Source organism: Xenopus laevis, chromosome 3S (assembly GCF_017654675.1).
Source record: "Xenopus laevis strain J_2021 chromosome 3S, Xenopus_laevis_v10.1, whole genome shotgun sequence".
In the NCBI taxonomy this organism is placed as follows: Eukaryota; Metazoa; Chordata; class Amphibia; order Anura; family Pipidae; genus Xenopus; species Xenopus laevis.
This window is the reverse complement of record NC_054376.1, coordinates 68,397,387-68,421,801: the sequence shown is the minus strand read 5'-3', so window position 1 is coordinate 68,421,801 and position 24,415 is coordinate 68,397,387. Positions and strand designations below refer to the sequence as shown.

The 24,415-nt window shown below is 38.1% G+C and overlaps 1 protein-coding gene across 22 annotated transcripts in view; it reads right to left on the bottom strand.

The window, feature by feature from the left end:
- The window catches only part of celf2.S (CUGBP, Elav-like family member 2 S homeolog), a 282,887-nt gene that overhangs the window by 231,178 nt on the left and 27,294 nt on the right, over positions 1 to 24,415 (bottom strand). For 3 of the 22 annotated variants that reach the window (XM_041587476.1, XM_041587471.1, XM_041587473.1), the window contains exon 1: positions 9,570 to 9,841. In XM_041587476.1, coding sequence (XP_041443410.1) covers positions 9,570 to 9,643 — 74 coding nt within the window. In that variant the 5' untranslated portion in view covers positions 9,644 to 9,841. 22 annotated transcript variants of the gene reach the window in all.

The window sequence follows — 24,415 nt, the reverse complement described above, 5'->3', positions numbered from 1 at the left end:
TTTTTGGTATACAAAACCTACTTCTAAAATTACCCCACACCATTTCCTTCCATACTGAGTGTTTTTCAAATCTATTACAATGTAATTTACTTTATTGCTTCCTATATTGCAAGTGCCTACTTTTTCATCCTATTCAAAAAAAAAGATCTTCTGAATTATTAAGCTCCCTGTAAATTGCACTGCATTCATTTTACTGCAATGTTCATTAATTATCAGGGGCTTAACAATACTATGGGGTGTTACATTCCATAGGAAAGAATAGCGTTTGATTGCTCAAAGCATTCAAAAACACTGATATAATAAATATGTCAATACTTTCCTGTACTTATAAAGTGTAATAACTTGAGATCAAGTTGAATAGCAAACTGATGTAAGATTCCTATGGATTATACGGTTTGTTATTCCATAAATCTGCCCCTGTGTGTCACATAAAATGTTCACCTCTCTATTTATGACCATGAAGACATGGATGCTTGCAATATGATCCCCCAGCATTGTTCCTATACATGATACTCGTGCAGTCTTACATGCTTTCATGATTAAACCATAGCTCAAGGGAACGTCACATGAAAACTGACTCTCTTCTAGAAGAGAAGCTCATTTTTACTGCTTGGTTCAAATTTGTATTTAGGCATGTGGGGTATAATTCAGCTAATGCCTCAAATGGTGAAGCTCTTAAAAGCCAGCAATGACCATTTACAGTGTTTAATAAAAAACTAAGGAAAATGTGATTTGATGATGAGTTATGTTTGCAATTCAATGGACCCCAATAACAGGAATCTAACAACACCTTTAAAGGGGTAGTTCACTTTTACCTATTTTATAAAATGGCATATTCTAAAAATGTTTACATTTTTTATTACAGTATTTGACTCAAATCGAGTCACTGGCCCGGCTCTATGAGGCTGCAGTTGTATTGTCATTGTTAAATTTTTTATTTATCTTTCTTTTTAGACCCTCTCTTATTCTTATTTGTGTCTCTGCTTCAAATCTTTGTCTGGTTACTAGGGTAACCCTAGCAACAGATAGCTGCCGAAATTCCAAAGTGAAGTGACAATGAACAAAAAGAAATAATTAAAAAAAACAAAAAGTAATCAATTAAAATGAATTGCAAATAGTCTGAGACTATCATCACCTACATCATATTAAAGGTAAATTGGAAGAATAAATACTTCCATAATAGCCGCTAAATCCAATATTGTCTAGACAAGTACACGTACTTATTTAGTTGCGGTTGAAATATTCATCCCACGGGAGTGAAAATTGAATATATATAAGTTTGATTTGTCAGAATTAGTTGATTGTAAAACAGTGCCTAACTAAGAAAAACTTAATTAGGCCAGTATGCATATTAATGGGCATTAAAGGTACCATTATTGTCTCCAGTGGATATATGCAGTTAGTAGTCAGTGCTGTAACAAGCTTATCTGGCACAAAAAGTAAGTGCAGAGTTATGCTAATACATGGGTCATCAGGACTTTCTACAGGCTGCTGATGAATGTGCTAATCTATTCCATTATTGCAAACCAGAAGCCTGAATTGTCACATCTCCCATTATAAGTATAACTCTAAAACAGTACATTGTCAGAGAATTATAAAGAACATTGGAAAGCTTTTTAATATGATGAAGTGTTATTTAAATAAGCAAAATCAAGCTATAAATAAAATAATCCAACAGTGTGACAGCTCCTCTGCTATGCCTATGTGGACAGTAAGGGAATTAAATCTCCTGCCGATGCACAGATATCCTACAGCCTTCTTACCGAAACTAAGGAAATGTACTTAGCAATATTTCAGCAAATGCTAACAACATATTGCAGAAATCCCAAAGCCAGAAATGCATCTCATCATTTTAAATCCTAGGCCTATGGCAAAATATCTAAAAATTTAAACTCAAGTGATAGCCTTTGCCAGAACTCACAAGGGACAGAAAATCCATGTGGTACTCTGAATCGAGTAGTTTAGCTAAGAGCAAGGTAATCCATATAATGTAACACAGCTACCATATATTTACTGACAAAGAGAGCTCAAGGTGGAATGGAAGGTCTAAAATCTTATGTGTTCCTACTTCAGTATTTTAATGTGTATCACGTGCATACCTGTGGCAATATACATCACATTGGAACCCTCAGTGTAGGTTACAGCTGTTACAGTATACATTATGTAGGGTAAATGGTGTAAAATAATATGCCAGTCTAAAGTGGCTTAACTATTGTACGTATATTCATCTGCGTGTGCTATATAGGAAGTGAGCCTTCATTGTTGACAGGCCAGTCTTTTCTCTATGCTTCAAAGTTCAGGCTTCAAGCTCTGCTGTATATGCACCCCTTTACCCTAGCTGTACAGTTTACTTTTCAGATCAGCATATTTTTACACACAGATTTCTAAATACGCTATACATTTGTGTATTACTGTTCTGCAGGAATCACAGATGATTTTGAGCCCAGGAGTGGGCTTCCCTTTTCTGCTCTATGACCAAGGATGGACAGTTTGTTGCTAGTGCAGAGAGTGCAATTGCACTCTAAGAGCCCTGCTTGAAGAGCAGAAGCTCTGGCTTAAAAATACTTAATTTGGGCTCTCACAAGGGGAGCCTTTTTGCCGCACCTTTAGCTCACATGATCTGTCTTACAGAGGTAGTCTATTGGTAAAAGTCAGGAACCATATACATTCATTAGTCATTACATAACATAGGTTATTACAATGTGTTATAGAAAAAAAATTAATTTTATTGAGAAATTTGGTTTTTGAACATTTAAAAGGTCTTTGGATTCTTGATGAATCTGATAATGACTGGTACTGAATAATTTCAATTTAAAAAACAGCTAATACAGTAACAGACACTTGTTCATAAGTAACTCATTAAAGTTAACGTACTGTATGTATGCCTCAAATGAAGACTAGTAAATGCTTCCATCCTATAGCTTAACTATGGCTTATTAGAATGTTTCACATTGTACTAACAGCAGTAAACTGTAATACCTTATATAAATTATTGAAAAAAAATTCTAGGTATACTGCTACCAGTGCAAGTTGTGAAAATGAAAAGCTATTATGAGTAGTAATAGGTCATTCATGCAATTTTTTATTTTTTCTGGAAACCCTTTCAATATCACTCACTTGATATAAAATAACCTTGACTGTTGTCAGAAATTGGTGGTATAAAAATGGCCTACATCACACAGACACTGATGTACAAGTCTATGCACAATTACAAGACATAGAAAGCGAACATTTTCCCCTGTGTTGCACAATAATGTTATGTTATGCATTACATGACTCTACAAAGTTGTTTTTTATTAGTAGTCGTATATTTATCATATAAATTGATGTCCTTGTGCCTTTAGAAATGTAGAAGTTAGGATGCTTACTTTGAGACAATTTGTTTTTGCTATTGCATGTACTGTATACATATTCAAATTGCATGACCACTGAAATATAAAGGTAGACAGAAACCCTGATGTATTACATAAGAAGTGACATTAATTACCATCTAAAGAAATACTGAGGGGCTTGCTCATGAAAGCTTACAATCCAAACTTAATATGCTTGTGTGTTTACAAAGGTCCATTACAAACTGACGCGCTGGCCATAGTATAAAGTCACTAGGAGCAATGACCCCCTTAGACACTTACAGGACATATTTATGGAAAGACTAATTTATCCTGTACAAGCTTGAGTTGTTCATAGATCCTCATAAACCTTTTTTACGTAGTAGTCACCTTTAAACATTGAGACAGATTTTGTGCCATTATATGTATTCCACCCTAATTAAAAATAATCCAGTTCCTGTGCCCTGGCTTTGATTTATTTTGCTAAATGGAGGAGTAAATGGGATTTACACAAAATAACTCTACAAAACCATTTACTGATAACTATTGCATGCCAGTAACCACAACACAAAAATATGCATTCACTCATGGAGACAATTAACAATATATTGAAATTGAAATAAGTTTTAAGCTAAGTTTCTAATATTAACAAACCTAAATTAAAATCCTTATTTATTTGCCTTCAGAATACACAAACATTTTACTTTCATTATGGAGAATGCATAAGTAACATACAACCTCATAGTATGCTAAATCTGCCTGTATAGAAAAAAATTGATTGAGATAAGATACTGAGTAACCCACCTGTATAGAGTTGGAATGTTGGTAGCAATCATGCATTCACATTTATAGAGATCTTATTCACATGGGTGCAAAGACAATTCTCTTTGTAAGCATTCTATACCCAAGCTTGCATATTGTGTATTACAAACACACACCTTTAAATTAAAATGATGTCCTATCAAGGCTAATAAAATACTTACATTTACATTCCTTAAAAATGTATGAATACCATGAACAGTCTGTAATTTAAAACATCAGATGTTTTAGCAATTTAGTCTGATAAAGTAAATGTGAGCGGAAATGATTAAATTTATTATTGGACCTGTTCCTCATATGTGTAAATTTAGGGTCATTGGGGGAAAATTGTGGCTTTGCAGATTGAAGCAGCTGCATAAAATCCAAGTGAACCAATTAAGTATAGCACTGAAGATTAACATTATTTGAGTACAAAGACATTTTCTGCACACTCAAATAATAAGCATATTAATGCTTTAGCTGTCGTAAAAGGCTTTGTAAGCCACTTCCAGCAAAAGGCCTAAATGCGGTCTCTTTTCTGTACTCATGTAATGCAAAGTATGCAAGTCAACACCTACATAAATGTGATCCAACTGCTTCTTCTTTTAAATGCCTACCTTGCTAATTTGAAAATATAACAAAATTGAGTGCCTATGCCTATAAGGTTGGACATGGTCTCAGCTACAAACATTATGTAATAAAAACAATAAAAAACTTATTTGATCATATATATTACTTTTTTTTTAAACATTCTTGTTAATGCAAGCTTAAATTAACATGATAGTGTCCTTTTATCAATGCTATTGACAGCTCTTTGTCTTTCATCAATGTTATTGACAGCTCTTTGTCTTAACACTAAGGTGAGAAGATTTTTCTCACACAGGAGACAGATCCCACTTAGTGGATAAATGTCACCTATATCATTATTCACAAAAATGTGTTTGAGAATGTCTCAGCTTCTTTGAAAAGGAGTGGATAGAAATACTCATCAAGAGAAATAGCATTTTAACACCTAAGATGAAAGAAAAGCCACTGAAGTATTGTAAAGCTCTGGTGGCCAAGGTTTCAATACATATGACAGTTGTGATATAATGAACAATAATATCTCCCCTAGCAGAAGTAACAATGCTTTTTTCATTATGTCTATATGTGTTTGTTGCAGTGCAGTAAATCTCTCTACAAATACATGCATATGTTCATAATCGTTGCTGCAAAATGTTTTAACCTGCAGAACATTTTAATCGGATTGTTGCAGTTTTGAGGGTCATATTTTAATGGCATGCATTAAAATCTGAATCTCATCGTGTTATTACATTTAAACAGTTAGAAATACTATCCAATCATTTGCAGTACCTTTCTTTGCAAAGTCTCACAAGCCACATGGATAAAAAAACATGCTCTACTGAACCCTTTTGACTTCATGCTTATCATTATGGTCATAAAGCTGATAAATGATTTTATTTCAAGACTAGAAGCATAAAATGTAGGCCCATTAGACCAGGTAGTTGCTTCTAATATTTGCAGTCAGTATGGTAGATTAGCAACACTATTACAGAAGGCTATTCTCTCGTAAGGAAGATAATGATCATCTCTGTAATCTAAGATAATGAAGTACCACAGCGATCCTGTCAACGTTTTTGCAAGCTGGTTCCTGAGCAGGACAAAATATCTCATATGGCAAACATGGGCAAAAGCATAGATCAGTTATGGGAAACTGTTTGTTGTCCCTCCAGTGACTGAACATGCAAAGATGTTGAGGGGGTGCTGGGAGTTGCAATTTAGGGCAGATGTATAGTTTTTGGTCTTCAACTACCTGCCTTAGAATATAAATTTATGACACACCATGTAAAAATACATTTTAACTTGATGACAGTTAACTGTCAACAAGATCCCCCTTTGTAAGGCAACTGCTGGAGTCTAAAACCTTTTGCTCATTGCCAAACTCTTATATGAAGATATATTCCACAGAGTTAAAAGAGAAATCAATAATAACAATTATGGAGGAACACAAGCTTTAAAGCTACCATGACCGGCAAAAGGAAAATCTACTGATACATATTTACTCCAGTGTTCCGGGCAAACTGCACTAGTTTCAAATTTAGACAGCAGAGTTATGTGTCTAGATGACAAATGAAGCATTCCCTGAAGCTATAGATCTTCAAAGCTATTCAGATCATCAGCAAAGTTTAATGTTCGCATTAGTCTTAGGACAACTTCTTTAGGGAGGTTTGTTTTAGGTGACCATTGCAGTTTGAAGTCAATTGGCACTAAATGTTTAACATTAGCTTAACTGACAAGCGAGTGTAATAGCAAAACCTTCGTTCTGAGGCTGACTTGAAATACTGTTATTAAAGAAAACAGTAAAGTAATCAAAAACTGCTGACCAATATTTCTGTAATAAAAATCAGCACTACAATGATTCTCTTAGGTTATGCAGCATTAAAGCAGAATGAGTATAAAAGAGGAACATGCTGCTTTCCTATGATATTTGAAATATATTTATTATTTTACTTTTAATGATTTAGAGTCCCAGTGGTCACCTCATAAGTTATTATCCTTTATCCTCCAACCTTTATTCAGCACAAACAATGGTTAAAACTGGGGCAAGATTTCTGGGACCTGTCAATAAAATGCTAAGGAGAAGGACTAACATTTTCACTATGTACCTGTATGTGATTTTTTTGCAACACATACTATACATGTTAACGAATGCAAAATTTTACTGTACTAGCCTTAGCAACATGGATACAAAAAACATCCCTTAATATGAGTAATATGATGCCTCATCTTTGTATATATTCACTGAACCATCTTCCAAAAAAGAGAAATGTTCCCTCACTTCCCCAAAGTACAAATAAAGGTAAGAATGCTAATATCAACATAAAGTACATACAAGTCTGTATATTTACCAAGTCTCAATGTTGTATAAACTATTATAAAATAGTGAGGTGAGAAACATGTAATAAGATTTGGGTATGTTGAATTAACTACATACAGTATCCAAGCCATAAGTTAAATGTTAAACAGAACCAGCACTGATGATAATGTTCTTTCTCTCTCTTTTTCTCTCTAATATTTTATTTATGGGAAGATTCTAGACAATATTCAAGTGAATGCCTTGCTGTCAAAAAAATAAGAAGACCAGTTCAAAGGAACAGTGATGCACAAGTCATCTTATGTAATCATTTATTCAAGATAGAGAAGCATAAACAATGTGTCATCTCCCACACAAAGGTATCTATAGACATAAAGTTAAAAGTTGTAAATCTATAAGGCTGATCATTAATATTTTTAAACTTGGCTAAAATTCTCATTTTGTTTAGTGGGTTATTTGTCAAAATGGCATTTATTATCTATAGCATAATTAACGCAATAGCCTAAAGCATAAGCAATTCGTGTTTAGAAGTGGACAGTGTAGCAATTGTTGTGTCATCCTGAAAATTCCAAAATATTTCTGATTTAGGTAACAGTTATTATCAGTGGGATTTGTAAAATGTTCCTAATAATAAAGAAATAACATACAGTATATAGAAAAAAATATTTCCTGGGGCAGCACTAATAATGTGCACTGAAGTATATAAGAAATTTATTTATACATTTGCTTAAGAAATCATTGATTTTCTATTTATTTTCCTATAGTACAGTACTCAATCATTATTAATTATCCTGCTCAGACTAGATGATCACATGCAGTGAATTGTTACAGTAAAAGCAAATGTATTGGGTGAGCTGATATTTAGATGTCCTAAGGTTCACCTCCCTGAAGTCACACGTGCAGTTGTTTAGGAATTTAACTGCTTCATTTCAAGGTTAAAAAAAAAGTATTTCTCCCTTTTCTCCTAAATGGACAAATACACTGGAAGAAACCTTCTTCACAGTCACGTAGGGAACCACATTAATGGCAGTATTTTGAAAACCCTTTATTTTCAGAGTGGCTTGGCTCTGATTGTGAACTCATCATTTGGAACAAACAGTTTAGCATCCTCTACATTACTGGCAACAAGGATTGTATGAGTCGAGTTGGCTAACACATGAAAGCTTTCTTCTTCCCATCCCCATAGCTCAGCAGTAGGGATGTAGCGAACCGCCGCCGATGTGTTCGCGAACGCCGTTCGCGAACACCGGCAAAATTTGCGAACTGTTCGCGAACTGTTCGCGAACTTCGATCATCCGAAAATCGTTCGATTCGAACGATCGAAGGATTTTAATCGTTCGATCGAACGATTTTCGTTCGAATCGAACGAAAATCGTTCGATTTTAGCGATCGAATGGTCGAATGGGCGACCGATTTTGACGCGAACGCCTATTGGCGAACGTCGCGCGACGTTCGCGAACTTGCGGCGGACGCGAACAGTCGAAGTTCGCGCGAACTAGTTCGCCGGCGAACAGTTCGCTACATCCCTACTCAGCAGCTTAAACAATAGACTAGTATTGAATCGCACCACTCAAAGGCTCCTTTTCCAATGTGCTTAGCAAAGCAGCAAGCACCACTGGGGAAAGTTTGCTTCCAGTAAAATTGATCATAAAACTCTCAATGGCTCTTCTTATGTTTTGCACAGAGGCATAAACATGAATCATAGCTGGCAGTTATTAGAACATATACTTGCTTATATTTATAGATATATGTTAAACCTACATATTGCATTCCTGTGGGATTTATTTTCCTGAAGACCTATGATTAGATAACCTGTAAGCAAGTTTACCAGTTACTAAAATGATTGGGGTTCATTGGGGTTTTTATTAACTACTAATTATATACTTTTTTTTGTATATGACCTTGTGTAAGAATGCAAAAGGGAAAAAAAACCTTTTCTCCTAAACATTAATTAAAGTCTTCCTATAAAGTAGAAAGGCAGATACATTCCAGCTTAAATCCCAGCTTAGTTTGTAATATCCCAGAACATACCATATTACACTCTTCCTGCAGAACAATATAATACTATTAAATATCACTAGCTTAGCTTTATGTAGATATCAAATGGCTGTTGCAAGTGATACAGGGTTTAATTATCAAAAAAAAAAAAATTGGAAGAAAAAATATTAACCATCGTCTTTTTTTTTTTATTTAAATGCACAATAGGGGCTAAATCATTAAGATTTGGCACATCCTAAAATATACATTTTAACTGAGGTCACGGGTGAGAGCAGAGTAAAGAATGTCATTTCCAGCAAAAGAAAAAAAAATATGTATATAAATGTGTTTAATTTATAGGCTGCAATAGCTATATGACTATTAAGTAGCACATTATTAAGATATGCAAAGTGGCTTTAAATGTGTGATTTGTACAGGCTAAAGACTCCTAAAACTCCATATAGCCAGAGGAAGTACAGAATGGAGAGGTGGAGATGTCCTGCTTTTGTTGCCTTTTTTTAAAAAACATGAGCATTGGAGCCTGCATGCAGCACAGCACTGTTCTAGATAGAAGCTGGCGCTGTACTTACATTCTGTCAGAAACTAGCAAACGGCTATCGACCATCATATCAGGAAGAAAATCCAGCTTGAATGAAGAAGTCATGTTCTTGCTTCTGCACGCCGTTCTGCTCTGGCAAATAAGAATGTTTCTCTGCTTGTCTGATTCAACAACAGTGCTGGCCAAGAGACAGGCAGGGACAGGTGCGGGAGGCCTCCCCAAGGCAGCAGCCAGAGCCGGCAGTTGTCACATTCTCACCCCCTCTTGTTTTCCTCCAATCCCTTCTGAAATCTACTGCTGAGGCAACTGTCTATAGAGTACCAGGTGCTGAAAGGGGAGGCGGAGCTCTTTTCATACTGCAGCTCCATTTAACCCCTGCACCTCGTGCATTCTCTTATAATCAGGACATTTCTGATGTCTCATTAACATAAATGTATATTTTTATGTATATATATATATATATATATATAGATGGAAGTAAATTGTGATTGCAGAATATATAAATAGATACTGTAGATAGATAGAAAGATAGAGCCCTGCATTTTTATGTGTTTAATGTGAAAATGATTTTACAGTATGCCCACTTCTGTAATGACATGATTTGTTATACTGCCAAAAAAGGAGAGAGGTTTTCTTAGCAGATAATACAGCATTACTTCATTCATATTTTCATATTAAAGCCATATTAGCACCCTTTAAAAAGAGGGTGAATAACACTCTATAAGCCATTTCTTATTTTCCCACATATTTTATTTTCATTTCACCTTGGGCTTTTTAAACAGATGCTTTCATACAAAACATAGTGCAATTCTCAATACTCATCTCTGTTTGAATAACAAAGTACATAACATACAAGTGGCCTTGCCATTTATAGAAAGCTAATTTTAGTCATGTACTGGTATGTATTAGCCTTTCAAGAATTAGCTTTCACATTTATTTTATAGCGTGACTAAAGATTGAAAACTTTTCTTAGATATGTCACAACATGGTCCATGCAAAAAAAAATAACACACACACACAAATGGAATCTGTTATGTAGAATGCTTGGGAACTGGGGTTTTCAGGATAGGGACTTCTGTACAATATGTAAAAAACAAACTACATTATATAAGGAGTGCTGGTCTGCAGGTCCTTATTGGTTATATATATATATATATATATATATATATATATATATATATATATATCTTGTTGTAGTGGACAGCACTCCGTTCCAAGTCCTTTACCTGGGTGCTCGGTAAGATTAGTATACAAAATAAAGAAGAGACCAGCAACACCAGGGTTTCTGTGAGTAAAAAAGTGTTATTGCATATGTAACCGACGTTACGTTTCGGTCCCCATTGGGACCTTTCTCAAGGTGAACCCCATTGAGAAAGGTCCCAATGGGGACCGAAACGTAACGTCGGTTACATATGCAATAACACTTTTTTACTCACAGAAACCCTGGTGTTGCTGGTCTCTTCTTTATTTTATATATATATATATATATATATATATATACACTATAGGTATGGGACCTGTTATCCAGAATGCTCGGGACCTGGGGTTTTCTGGATAACAGATCTTTGTGTAATTTGGGTCTTCATGCCTTAAGTCTACTAGAAATTCATTTAAACATTAAATAAACCCAATAGGCTGGTTTTGCTTCCAATAAAGATTAATTATATCTTAGTTGGGATCAAGTACAAGCTACTGTTTTATTATTACAGAGAAAAAGGAAATCAGTTTTAGAAATTTGGATTATTTGGATAAAATGGAGTCTATGGGAGACAGCCATTCCATAATTCGGAGCTTTCTGGATATCGGGTTTCCGAATAAGGGATCCTTTACCTGCACTTGAAATGGAGAGTCTAGGAAAGGCTTTCCAGTTATCACTGCTTTATTCAGTAAAAGTTATAAACAGTAGTATAAAGTATAAAGTGCACAGCTAGATTATAAAGCTTGCCAAACATTTTATGACCACAAGTGCCATTTCTCATGGCAGTACAATTATCCCTTAGCATAAAACAAAACCATGATGCCACATAGGGTCAGTTTTGACTCCATAATCGGTAGCCGATTACGGAGTCAAAACTGCCCCTATTTGGCATCAGTCTAACCGCCTTATGGTTTTGTTTAATGGTAAGGGATCATTTGTACTGCCATGAGAAATGGCACATGCGGTCTGTGCACTTTATACTACAGTATATAACAGTAGTGCTGGTGTCAAAATGTGCGTATGCGGAATAATTTTGGCACACAACGCCAAACCTCAGAGCACTAATGTAATAAACTGGCACAAACATGCAAATAAATCATTATATTTAAGTGGGAAAAAATTCAGCAAGATGAGACCATTTTATCATTTAATTGTGCATTTTGTTGCTATAATAACTCTTGGGGTACATCACCTGAATATTTTCTGAAACACAAGTGTGTGTGATTGTACTAGTGGCATTGATTAACCACATTGGTGCCAAAGCATTAGTGTCATTGTGTGTTCTGCTTCCCAGGTGTTCATGTTTTGATACCATAAAGATGCCACTGATTCTGATGTGAAAATGGATGCCATGTGGTGTGATTCCAGCAACACGTTTATATAACTCTTTACATCATTAGCAGATACATTGTGTGTGTTGTACGTGATCTCTTAGTTGTTAGTCACTGCTAAATCTCTGCAGCATCTGCAAAGTTACTGAACTTTAGGGAGAGAAAAAAACCGAGAGGCTGGTACTAAAGTGACATTTTTTTCTGTCTTTGTTATTTAGTTAGTTAAAAGTTACTATTATAACAAAGTCACATAAGATGTTGAGAAGAGAAAATGATTTTTCATCGCTAAATAACAACAGCTGCACAAACAAGTTACTGTTTAAATAACAATATACTTATATACACCTAATGTGGTGCAAATATTCTTCAGAGCAGTAACCCATAGCAACCAGAAATTTGCTTTCATTATACTAACTGCACTAGACTAATCAAAGCTAATTGCTAGATGGTTGCTATGGGTTACTATGATGGGTCAGATTTATACCATATTAGTATGTTAGCCCAACATACATTTGAAAAATAATTACTTTATGTCACTATGTTGGTTAGTGCTGCTCTGCGTGGCACATGTGTGTTTCTATGAGAGCATGTGGCATGTTATGTGCAATTCAGTACATGGTGTCAAAATTAGAGAGGGTATTGCCATGTACTTTACACAGTAATAGTACAAAGATGATTATAATGTCATTCAAGAATCTGACTCCTATATTTGTAATTGATCAAGATTTTAACCCCACTTTTGTCAGACTGCAATAAATACATGTTGCAAAATCCCAGTATCTGTATCTACACGAAAATCAACTGATACTACTTAAAGCAGGGAATTATAGTTTCTTGCCAGCTGTTGCTTAACTACAACTGTCAACTGTCCCAGAAATTCTCATATTCTCTGAAATATGAATGTCAACTCCCACTGCCAGCAACCCTATGGCAAATGAGAGAGAACCCCTTCCCTAGATTTAATAGTTTACATCCAATGCTGGAATGATTTGTTTCAGTGCTTTTGGAATTCCTTCTTGCAATTTGCCAGTGGTACTGAGCTCTGACATCACATAGACCACATTGATGGTCAGCTGTTCAAAGCAGGGGAACACAGACTACAGGCCCACCTTTGTGTGAGACCACAAAGGTCTAAGCCCAGGGCGGCAAAATTTTAGGGGCAGCATGCCACCCAGCCGCATCCTAAGGAGCACTGGGGACTGGGTGCAGGGGTGCTGCGCATGGTAATCAGTCGGCACTTGGACCATGTGGCCTCGGGGAAGGGGGTGCGTGCGCAAATGGTCGGAACTGGGATCATGCAGCCTAGGGTTGTTGCTTTGTGGAATCTGGCCCTGTCTAACTTGTGATGAGTGAATTATTGTGCCAGGCATGGATTCGCAATGATAAAATAGTCGCCATAAAAACAATTTGGACAAAAAAGTCGCAGATACAGAGAAGTCACCACAAGAAAAATGGCCATTGACTTTAATGCATTTGGACTGAGAAAAAAGTGTTGCTCTTGTAAAAAATTGTTGAAAATTGTTTGTAATTCCACGATTTTTTTCAGTTTTGCTAATTGTTCGGCAAAGTGAAACAGGACAGATTCGCTTATCACTAATTTTGACGAAGTGACACATATATCTTTGATAAGTGTGTCAATATATTAAAACTATTTAGTGATAGTAAGGATAGTGTTGTGACTGCTGCAAACCCTCTAATATCCCCCAATTTCAATCTCCCTTAAAATTACTTGCTCAAGGTTACATATTGTTGATATAGAAGAAGAAGAATGCAGGTTGTGGGTCAGGTTGAAAAATTAAAGTAAAAATGACAGAGAGTTAATAAAATTGAATGCTACATTTGGGGGCACATTTACATAGGGTCGAATATCCAGGGTTAAATAACCCTCGATATTTGACTGCCGAATGTAAATCCTTCGACTTCGATATTCGAAGTCGAAGGATTTACCGCAAATAGTTTGATCGAACGATTTTAATCCATTGAACAAACGATTCCCCATAGACTAGCATGGCACCTCGGTAGGTTTTAGGTGGCAAAGTAGGGGGTCGAAGTTTTTTTTAAAGAGACAGTACTTCGACTATCGAATGGTCTAATAGTCAAACGATTTTTAGTTTGAATCGTTCGATTCAAAGTCGAAGTCGTAGTCGAAGGTCGAAGTAGCCAATTTGATGGTCGAAGTAGCCAATTTGATGGTCGAAGTAGCCAGAAAAAACATTCGAAATTCAACGTTTTTTTTCTTCTATTCCTTCACTCGAGCTAAGTAAATGGGCCCCCAACTCTACAGCTGACATATTGCCACTTCTAAGTCATACCATTGTTTCTCTTTCTCCTTTTTAGACTTGTAGTCTATATGCTTTGATGTTCTTGCAATACTCTAGAGAAGATGCTAATCCCATACACTTGAAAGAATCTGGAAATGTCTCCATACCAGTGACTACATATTCATGTAAATATGGTACTGTTTGGGGCGTGGGTACCTACCTGATGTGAGCGGTCGCATATCTGGCGAGCTCCGTCCCTTGACGGCGTTACTATCCTGAAACAGGTCGGTAGACCTTTTATTTCCCTGCATCGTGGATCACATTTGGGATCCCCTTCCACCACGCCACTTAATGGGGCAAAATCGAGCGCAAAAAAGGGCGTCGGAAGCAGCCGCGAAGCTGGGGAAGTTTGCCCGGGAAGGCCGTGAACAACAAAATGGCGCGTCCTCCTCAGGGCCTAGCTCTCCGACTACCGCATCGGATCAGAACTCCCAGGAGCTGGCCGAACCATCGTTGAGAGATGTTCTGGAGGAAATTCGCTCGACTAGAGACACCTGTGCCTCACTCATCAGTGCTAAAACTGACGAAATTAAAGTCGACCTCTCCATTATAAGACACGATATGCAGAAAATGCGTGAGCGTGCAATGGCGGCAGAGCAGCGGATCAGTAATCTAGAGGACTCCTGTCTTCCCCTACAAGGTAACGTACAAGAGTTACAGAAATCCCTGCTAATGGCCCAACAGAAAGCAGATGATTTGGAAAATAGGATCCGCAGGAACAACCTACGGTTTGTAGGTTTTCCTGAGAATGTGGAGGGTGATGCCCCTGAACTTTTCCTGGAAGACTGGCTGCGTGCTACCTTTGGGCCGCAATCCCTTTCCCAGGCCTTCACGATTGAAAGAGCTCATAGAGTTCCCACTAGACGTGGTCCCCCTGGAACTCCTGCTAGGCCACTCATTGCCCGACTCTTGAATGCCCGTGACCGTGATGGTTTATTGAAGCTGGCTAGGCAGAAGGGTTCGCTCACATTCCAGGACAGTACAATTTCTCTTTATGCTGACTTCTCGGCCGAAGTGCAAAAGCAAAGGGCACAGTTCATCGACTGCAAGAAACGCATGCGACAGAAGAATATACAATACGCAATGCTATACCCCGCCAGGATGAGAGTGATTTCTGATGGCTCCACTCACTTCTTTACTTCCCCTAAGGATCTGGGAGACTGGCTGGACCGTAGGCCCAGTCATGCGGGCGAGGAGGGCCAGGATCGCCTACAGCGGGAACAGTAAGATTTCTACTTCGACTTCCTATCCTGCCTACATGATATTTGCACCTGATGCCATTTTATATCCTGGAACGGCATATCCCTGATATTTGCAAGATTGGTGGGGTTTTTTTTTTTTTTTTTTTCTCTCTCTCCCCCTATGCTACACCGGGCCAGCTGCTGGTGAACACATCCTCCTGCAGAAGGTGCTTGTTTTCCCTTGTTGTACTTGGCAAGCCAAATTTTTCCCTGTTTAAATATTCACTATCTACCACTGGATACTGGTTACCTTCTCTGTCTTTCATACGCGATACGCGTTGGATCGTTACCTCATGCTGTACGAGTTGGTTTCTGCACTGCTTCAGGGATTTTTGCTCCTGTGGACATTTCCTTTTCTTGCTTGACATACTCCTGATGCCCGGGGACTGTGCTTGGTTTACCTGTCAGGTACTGCATATTCCTAACTCTATTCCAGGAAGGGGGGGGTGGGGTTTTTTTTTTTTTTTTTTTTTTTTCTCCCTCACCATGATGACCATCCTACTGTTCTTTGTTGTTTTTCCTTTTACTGTGCACAGCAGGCTCGGCTGTGTTTTGGCGCCTGCCAAGTTCATGTGGGTAAGAACTTCCTATTGCACGGGACTTATGTTACTTTGAATGCAATGTTTTTCTACTGTCTATCGTCTGTGCAGAACCTGTTATCTATACATTATGTGTTGAGGGACGGAGCGGGGTCCCAGAAGCGGGCCTCATTTGTGCGAGTTTCTCACAGCTCTGATTGAGCGGTTGTGCTAACACCCCCATATATCTATTGTTATCTGTTATGGGATCATTTCTACTTAACGTTGGGTACCAAAGTAGAAGGGGTGGGTGTGGGTTGGGAATGTTTATCGGGTTTAATGCTTTTTTTGTTCGACTCAGGTGTTTATTTTTCATTATGTTGACTGGCCAATTGCACACATTTATCCAATGGTTTTGGAATCCCCCATGACGCTTAAATTGTTAAGCTGGAATGTCCGTGGCCTTAATAACCCTATTAAGCGTAGGTTAGTGCTCAACTATGTTAAACAGAGGGGGGCGGATATCATTCTTTTGCAGGAGACCCATTTGGAGGGTAGGAGAATACTCGGACTCAAAAAGCCCTGGGTTGGTTGGCATTATCATGCTACTTACAGCTCCTTCTCATCTGGTGTTGCTACCCTAATTTCCAAGCAGGTTCCTTTCCAACTCCTATCGTTAAAATCCGATCCTAGGGGTAGATTTCTTTTTGTACATGCAAATGTTCATCATAAAGAATTTGTGATAGCCAATTTGTACATCCCTCCGCCATATGACTCATCATGTATTTCCCAACTTACTCAATTCATAGCTCAATTTCCCCATGCCAAAGTGATAGCTGCTGGGGACTTCAACTCCCTGATGGACCCGGCCTTGGATAGATTGCGTATCCGTCCTAGTGACATTACAGACCCTCAATCCAATCTAGCCTCGCTTACTAGCAATGTGGGCCTTGTCGAAGCCTGGAGATTCCTTCACCCTGGTCTTAGACAGTTCTCCTGCTTCTCGTTGTCCCATTCAGTGCTTTCCAGGATAGACTTGGCATTTGTCAATGACAAAGCCCTCTCTGACTTACATTTAGTGGAGTACCTTCCTAGGGGTATCACTGACCACGCCCCCCTAGAGATACAACTTACTCTGCCAAGTACCCAGAGTAGACCTCGCTGGTCTTTACACCCTCTGTGGCTCTCAATCCTTAACAATGACAAAGAACATGCGGCCACTATACAAGAATTTTTTCAGTTAAATCAGGGCTCCGCTGACATTAACATTGTTTGGGACTCGTTTAAAGCTTACCTTAGGGGGTACTTGAACAAAGAAATCTCCTCTTACAAAAAACAATCCAGACAAGCCCAGCAGGCTTTGGAGGGTGTAGTCCAGCGCTTAGAAGCCGCTCTCGCAGATAACCCTTCCCCGGCGTTGGTAGCCCAATTGAAGCTGGCCCAGGGCAATTATGCAAAGGCAATGTGGGAAAAATCCCAATACAAACATTTGTTTGCCAAAGCCCGTATCTTAGAGCAAGGTGAGCGGGCGGGTAGAATGCTGGCCCTCCTCAGCAGAGCGCAGACTACTCCCCCCACAATAGCGAAACTCCAACGAGCTGACTCGGTAATCACCACAGACCCCACTGAAATTAATCAAATCATGACGACTTTTTACACAGATCTCTATAGTTCTAAACTGGAACGCGGGGAAGAGGGGCTGGACCAATTTCTCGATGGTTTGAGGTTTCCTACCCTAACTGAAGAATTTCAACTGTTCTTAGACCGGCCTTTGTCACTAATTGAAATACAGGAGGCCATTGACTCTTTCCCTGCAGGTAAAGCTGCGGGCTCAGACGGCATTCCGATTGAATTTTATAAAAAGCATGCCCATTTACTAGCCCCGAAACTTTTGGAATCCTTCAATAACTCCCTTACAGTCCAAAGGCTTCCTGCCTCCATGTATGAGGCAACGATTGTTCTTTTGCCCAAACCTGGCAAGGATTTAACCTCACCTGAGGCCTATAGGCCAATATCGCTTTTGACAACGGATGTTAAAATCCTTGCGAAGGTCCTTGCCAGGAGACTGAACCAAGTTATCACCCACATAATTACTGAGGACCAAACCGGTTTTATCCCCCACAAAACCACCGCGCACAATATTAGAAGGCTGATGCTTAATTTGTCTGTAGACCACTGTAATATAGGTCAGAGAGCAGTTGCTGCTTTGGACATTGCCAAAGCTTTTGATACAGTTGAATGGGTGTACTTGTGGCGTGTCCTTAAAGCATTTGGTGTTGGCCCTCATTTCACTTCGCTAGTTCAACTTCTCTATAAGACCCCGGTGGCATCCCTAAGACTTAATGCCTCACAAACTGAGAACTTTACTCTAGCTAGGGGTACACGCCAGGGGTGTCCTCTGTCCCCCTTATTGTTCGCCTTGGCCATCGAGCCTCTTGCTTTAGCAATTAAACAAAATCCACGTATCATTGGCCTACGTCTGGCTTACAGAGAGGAGAAGGTGCAAATGTATGCAGATGACACTTTAGTGTACTTGGGTGACACACACGATTCATTGACGGAACTTCTGACGCTAACTGCAGACTTTGGACGTATTTCGGGCCTTAAAATCAACCCCTCTAAATCTACACTTTTTCCAATAGACCCCTTAAATGGCCCCCTGAACCCGGATTGTGCAAAACTACATTTGGTTGATAAATTTACGTATTTGGGAATTCACATTGCTACCCCTGTATCGTCCTATTATACTCTTAACGTTGCGCCTTTACTCTATTGGGCTCAAGCTAAATTTCAGGCATGGGAACTTCTCCCTTTGGGTCCGACTGGGCGCATACAACTTATAAAGATGGTGATTGCCCCGAAAATTCTTTATGTACTGTGGCATGCGCCTATTAAGATTCAAGCCCCCTTTTTTGCCCACTTAGCGTCCCTCTTCCGGCAATTTATTTGGGGGAACACCAGATGCAGGCTGTCCGTTAAAACACTGCAGCGACCCAAAAATGATGGGGGCATGGCCCTCCCAGACATGTATCTGTATTACCTCGCGGCCCAACTCTCACAAACCCGTACTCTGAAAAGTGCTCTGCCTGAGGACGCCCTATTTCAGCTATGGCAATGTTTATTGAAATCTGATCTCCCCCCTTTCTATGCCATTCTGGCCCTGAACCTGTATAAGACAAAGCAATTGGTGAGTGATTGCTCTCTGGTAGAATCGCAAAAATTCTGTTTGCAACGGTCTCTCCAACTGGTCCATCCAGTAGTACTAGAACTGCAAACCCCTTTATGGTATAACAGTAAACTTGCTCCTCTAGACAAGCTGTCCTCTCCAAAAGAGTGGATCCAGGCGGGGATATGGTCTGTAGGCCAGGTTTGGTCCGACAATGGTATGGTTCCCTTTAGTGAGTTAAGGCAGTCCTATTCTTTGCCCAATTCTCAATGGCTAATATACCACAAAGTGAGGGCTGCGCTTTATAGACTGAATAAATCCAAACGTCTGCAATTTGGTACCTCTTCCATAATGGAACTACTGATTTCTGAGAACTCCCGGCACTCTATCACTCTTTTCTACAAAGAACTACAAAATTTGGTTTTGCGGAAAACATCTATAAAAGCAAGGGCGCAATGGGAGCGCTCCATTGATTATATAACTGACGATCAGTGGGCCCAGGTGTTGTTAACCCCTCTGTCTATTTCACCCATATATAAATACAGAATTTTGCAACTGTACTTGATACATGGGGCGTATTATACCAGATCTCGGTTGCATAGGATCAATCCTGATATTCCGGATACTTGTGTTAGGTGCAATGCGGCGGAGGGAACTTTACTACATACGTTCTGGTCCTGCCCTGTATTACAGGATTATTGGGCCAGGATACAAACACGTATTACCACTATCCTAGGCTTTGAGATCCCACTTGACCCCAAGTGGTATATCTTAGGTATGGACCCCCCTAACCAGCTGACTCGCCCTGCAAAAAATATACTACATAAAATTCTATTTCAAGCACGTAGACTCATAGCACAAGTTTGGAAATCTCAGCTCCCCCCTCTATATGCGGACTGGGAAAAATCAGTTCAAAACATGTGTAATGTAGAACAACTAATTGCTAGGCGTAACAATACTTCTGACAAATGTATGGAAATATGGCAGCTGTGGATCCTGGAGAATGTATAAATTCTTATGCTTACTGTATGTTCTGAGACAGGGAGAACTTGTTTTTCTGTATTGATGTGTCACCGCTGCTCTTTATGACTTGACAACATTGTATGATTCTGTACGGTTTAACATGCCTATGTGTGTAATTTCTTTTGACTGTACCAAATAAAAATCTCACCTGAGTTAAAAAAAAAAAATATGGTACTGTTTAATAGATACAAGCCCTCAAATACCAAATGGCTACAATGGCTGGTTTGTGCTTAGTGACTTCCTACAAAAAAGATGGTATTGCAACCTGGATCATTCTTTTTTCACTTGCTGATTAGCTTTAAGGATCCATTGCCATTTATCAAAATGTGGTCTTTAAGTTTTATTCATAAATAAGCCTGTTGCCTGATGCACTAAGGGTCCTCAATAAGAATTAATAAGAATTATCACATATAACAGCTCATATGTAATACAAACCTTCATTTACACAAAACATTTTCAAGAAAAATGTATTTCTAAATTACAGGAAGGTAATCTCCTATGGACATTATTATAATCAAATAACTAAAATTGTTAAAAAAAGGTTCCCTTTAACTCTTGTCATAATCAAACAGAACCTTGTACTTGATCCAAACTAAGATACAATTCATCATTATTGGAGGAAAAACAATCCTATAGGGTTCATGTAACATTATTTTATGTAGACTTAAAAAACACACCAATTGAGTGCTGCTACCGAAATCCATTTTTAAAAAGCATAAACAGATTTTTAAATATTTAATTTTAAAATTAGACATTGGGCTAGACATATTGTCAGTTGCCCAGGTGCCCCAGTCATGTGCTCTGATAAACTACAGTCACTCTTTACTGCTGCACTACAAGTTGGAGTGATATCACCCCTCCCCCCCAGTAGCCGAACAATAGAACAAAGGGAAGATAGGGAAGACCAGATAAAAACTCATTGGTAGATACAAGAACAGTACTCAGTAGCAAAAATCCAAGTACACAGTAGTAAATATTAAAGTACACTGCAGAACAATAGCCTGCCTGAAAGCATCACAAAGTGCTCTGGCACAGGATCAGGCAAAATGACCTGAGATTTCTGCCTACACACCAATATTAAAAGTAAACAAATATACTTGTTGGTTCAGGAATTACATTTTATATGGTAATAATTACACCATAAAAATTACAACAGTATCCCTTTAAAGTATGAGGATCCAAATCATGGAAAGACTCCTTATGTGGAAATCCTCAGGTTCTGAGCATTCTGGATAACAGGTCCCATACTGTACCTGTAGTGCATGTGCCACTGAACATATATTTCTAAAATAGAAAAACTGTAATTTTAAGTACTTAGCTCATAGAAGGAATTTTGCTCACACACAAACCATACATACAGGTATGTTCTAAGTTACATCAGCCAATGAATGAGGGGCAAAAAGCTCAAATTAGCAGCTTCAGTGGCCAAACTGGGAAACAAACTCCAATGTATTTGGTGAACAAGTGAATACTTATTTACTGTATATGGTCAGTAAAACACAACTCCATAAAATAATAGTCCAATGTCAAAATTAGCAAATCATTACCAGTCTAGAACTAGGGAGGGGAAATGGGGGGGGGGCAATTCTCAATTTAAACACATACGGGGAATGTAATAAAAGACGGTAACAGAAAAACTATTCACAATGCGAAAAGTTATGCCTTTGCGCGAACAAATTTTGCTTTGCACAAATTTAATATAGCTTTTGCGAACCTGGAAACTGTTTAGCGACCACTTCCAACAGTGGAAGACCTTTTGCAAATTTTATAGTTTGTGCCAATGCGCAGTCAATGTAATAAAACTTCTTACTGATAAAGTCTTATGTTTGCTCCAAAAGATTACGACACCTTCAAGCACTTCCTAAGAGTGCACAATTAAAACTCGCAATGCGCAATTAAAACAATTAAATTGTTAAAAAAAACAATTCACAATGCAATAACAGTTTAAGGAACAATATTACACTGCAAGATGTGGATTTTTAGTCTTATTGGTGCGAATTGTTTTGCTCTTTGTGACTTTAATTACATTCCCACAATAATGTTTAAAAACTGATTCTTTCTGTATCTTGAGGGCAGTAGCTGACCGGGAGATTTGTCGACAGTAATAAAAATGCACAACTGCGAGCGACAAATCTCCTGAAAATGCCCCTTCACTGGAAATAACTGAAATCATCGGAAGGTAAAACCAAAGCATCACTTCGTTCTACTGAAGTCGGGAGGAAACTTTGGGAAACTTCACAATACATAAATTACATATGCAGATTATATGCAATTTTACCACAGGCAATTTCAGTTATTTTCAATGGAGAGCCATTTTTGGGAGATTTGTCACCCTCAGTCATGCATAAATAATCATGGGTGACAAATCTCCTTATCAGCCTCTGCCCTTAAGGGTGTAGAAGTATATGTACTATATGCAAGAGTGATACCTTCAGCCAAACCTACACAAAAAAATGGTAGATTCCAGCATAAAGAGAAATATAACCTGTGTAACTACTGCAATTAATGTACATTGGTGTGTACAGAACCAAAAGAGTGGGTGCAAAATGACTGTAATATGAGGAACACATAGGAGCCACAACGGTGTTCTCCATTAAAAACGATTTTTTTGTGAAATCAAGACTTTGGACAAGAATTAGAGCCATCAGAAATTTGAAGAAAAGAGTGTCAATATGGATTTAGCAGCCCAGCTTTCAAGGCCTCATTCCCTTCTTAAATATTAACATCACATAGAAGCATAGACCACAGGTGTGAAGAGAGTGTCATTCATTCAGGGTATTGCACAGATCACAATACAGCTCAATACTCTGGATGCAGTTGCTGATTTCATTAGCGGATAGCTCCCTGCAGTGCATCAAAGATGTAAATGTCAGAGTGCAGTTCTCAAAACAAATCTACTGGTCAGACATCAAGTCCAGACATTACACTAGAAAGCTTAACCAACCACTTGGCCAAAAAAAAATGAGTTTGCATATTTGATAAATCATCATAAATGACATAGCATGTGTTTTATCCAATGCGAGACACATGGGTGGGAAATTATGCTAGTGCTGATTAGAACAAAGGAGCACATTGAACACCAATCTTTTGAAAATAATTCACCAATTTCACACTGCTCTAATATACAAGAAATAAATGGAAAAATACCTGCTTGATTTTTGCTGGTCTATCCTCCACAGTATACCGCAACCAAATTAACTGAGATATTCTATTATGCTTTTCTATCCTGCACATTAATCTGATATGCTTAGGAAACCTTCAGTTTAGAACAAAAGAGATATTATGTGTTTAGTGAACCTTTGGTGAATAAGAAACATAGGTAATTAAATTGATGCTTTTGCATAGGCTCAGAAAACACACACACCAAACTGTTGCTCAGCAATGAACATATTTGTATAGGGAATGTGTATTAAAATTGGGACTATTTTGTATTTAACTCTAGACAGCATTCAAATAGGCACATAGGGAACAACATATATAAATCCTGGGTTATTGTCTGTGTGACAATTCATTATAAAAAATGATCCAGTGTAAATCCCTAGAGACTTTAATTAATATGAATCCAGTGAGGAGTACAGGTGCCCTTGCCCTTGGGGAACAGAGTTTAGGCAAATCTTTGCTGAATTGTATATAAATCCAGAGATGGAGAGTGAGAGAAGCACATAAATCAATTATGTGTTTTTTTCTTTATTAATGTCAAATGTTTTCATCTTATTATATACTTCAATTCAGAACAATCATTTCTTATAATTGAAACACTGAATTATTATGAAATAAATAAGCACATATTGAAGGGATATAATTGATCGTCATCCCTGTGTAGTTTGTTCCTTTTAATTGTCCTGCATAAAGAATATTGAATGGGAACCTATCATTTACTGAGTGTTTAATTGGATTGTTGGGTATCCAGAGTCTAAAGCAGAAGCAAAGTCAGGGTTGGGAATAATGTTAGCTAGTGCTAGGGCTGCATGCAGTGCCTGGGAATGTAATAAAAGTCGGTAACGGAAAAACCATTCGAAAATACGAAAAGTTATGCCTTTGTGCAAACAAATTTTGCTTTGCGCTAATTAAATATAGCT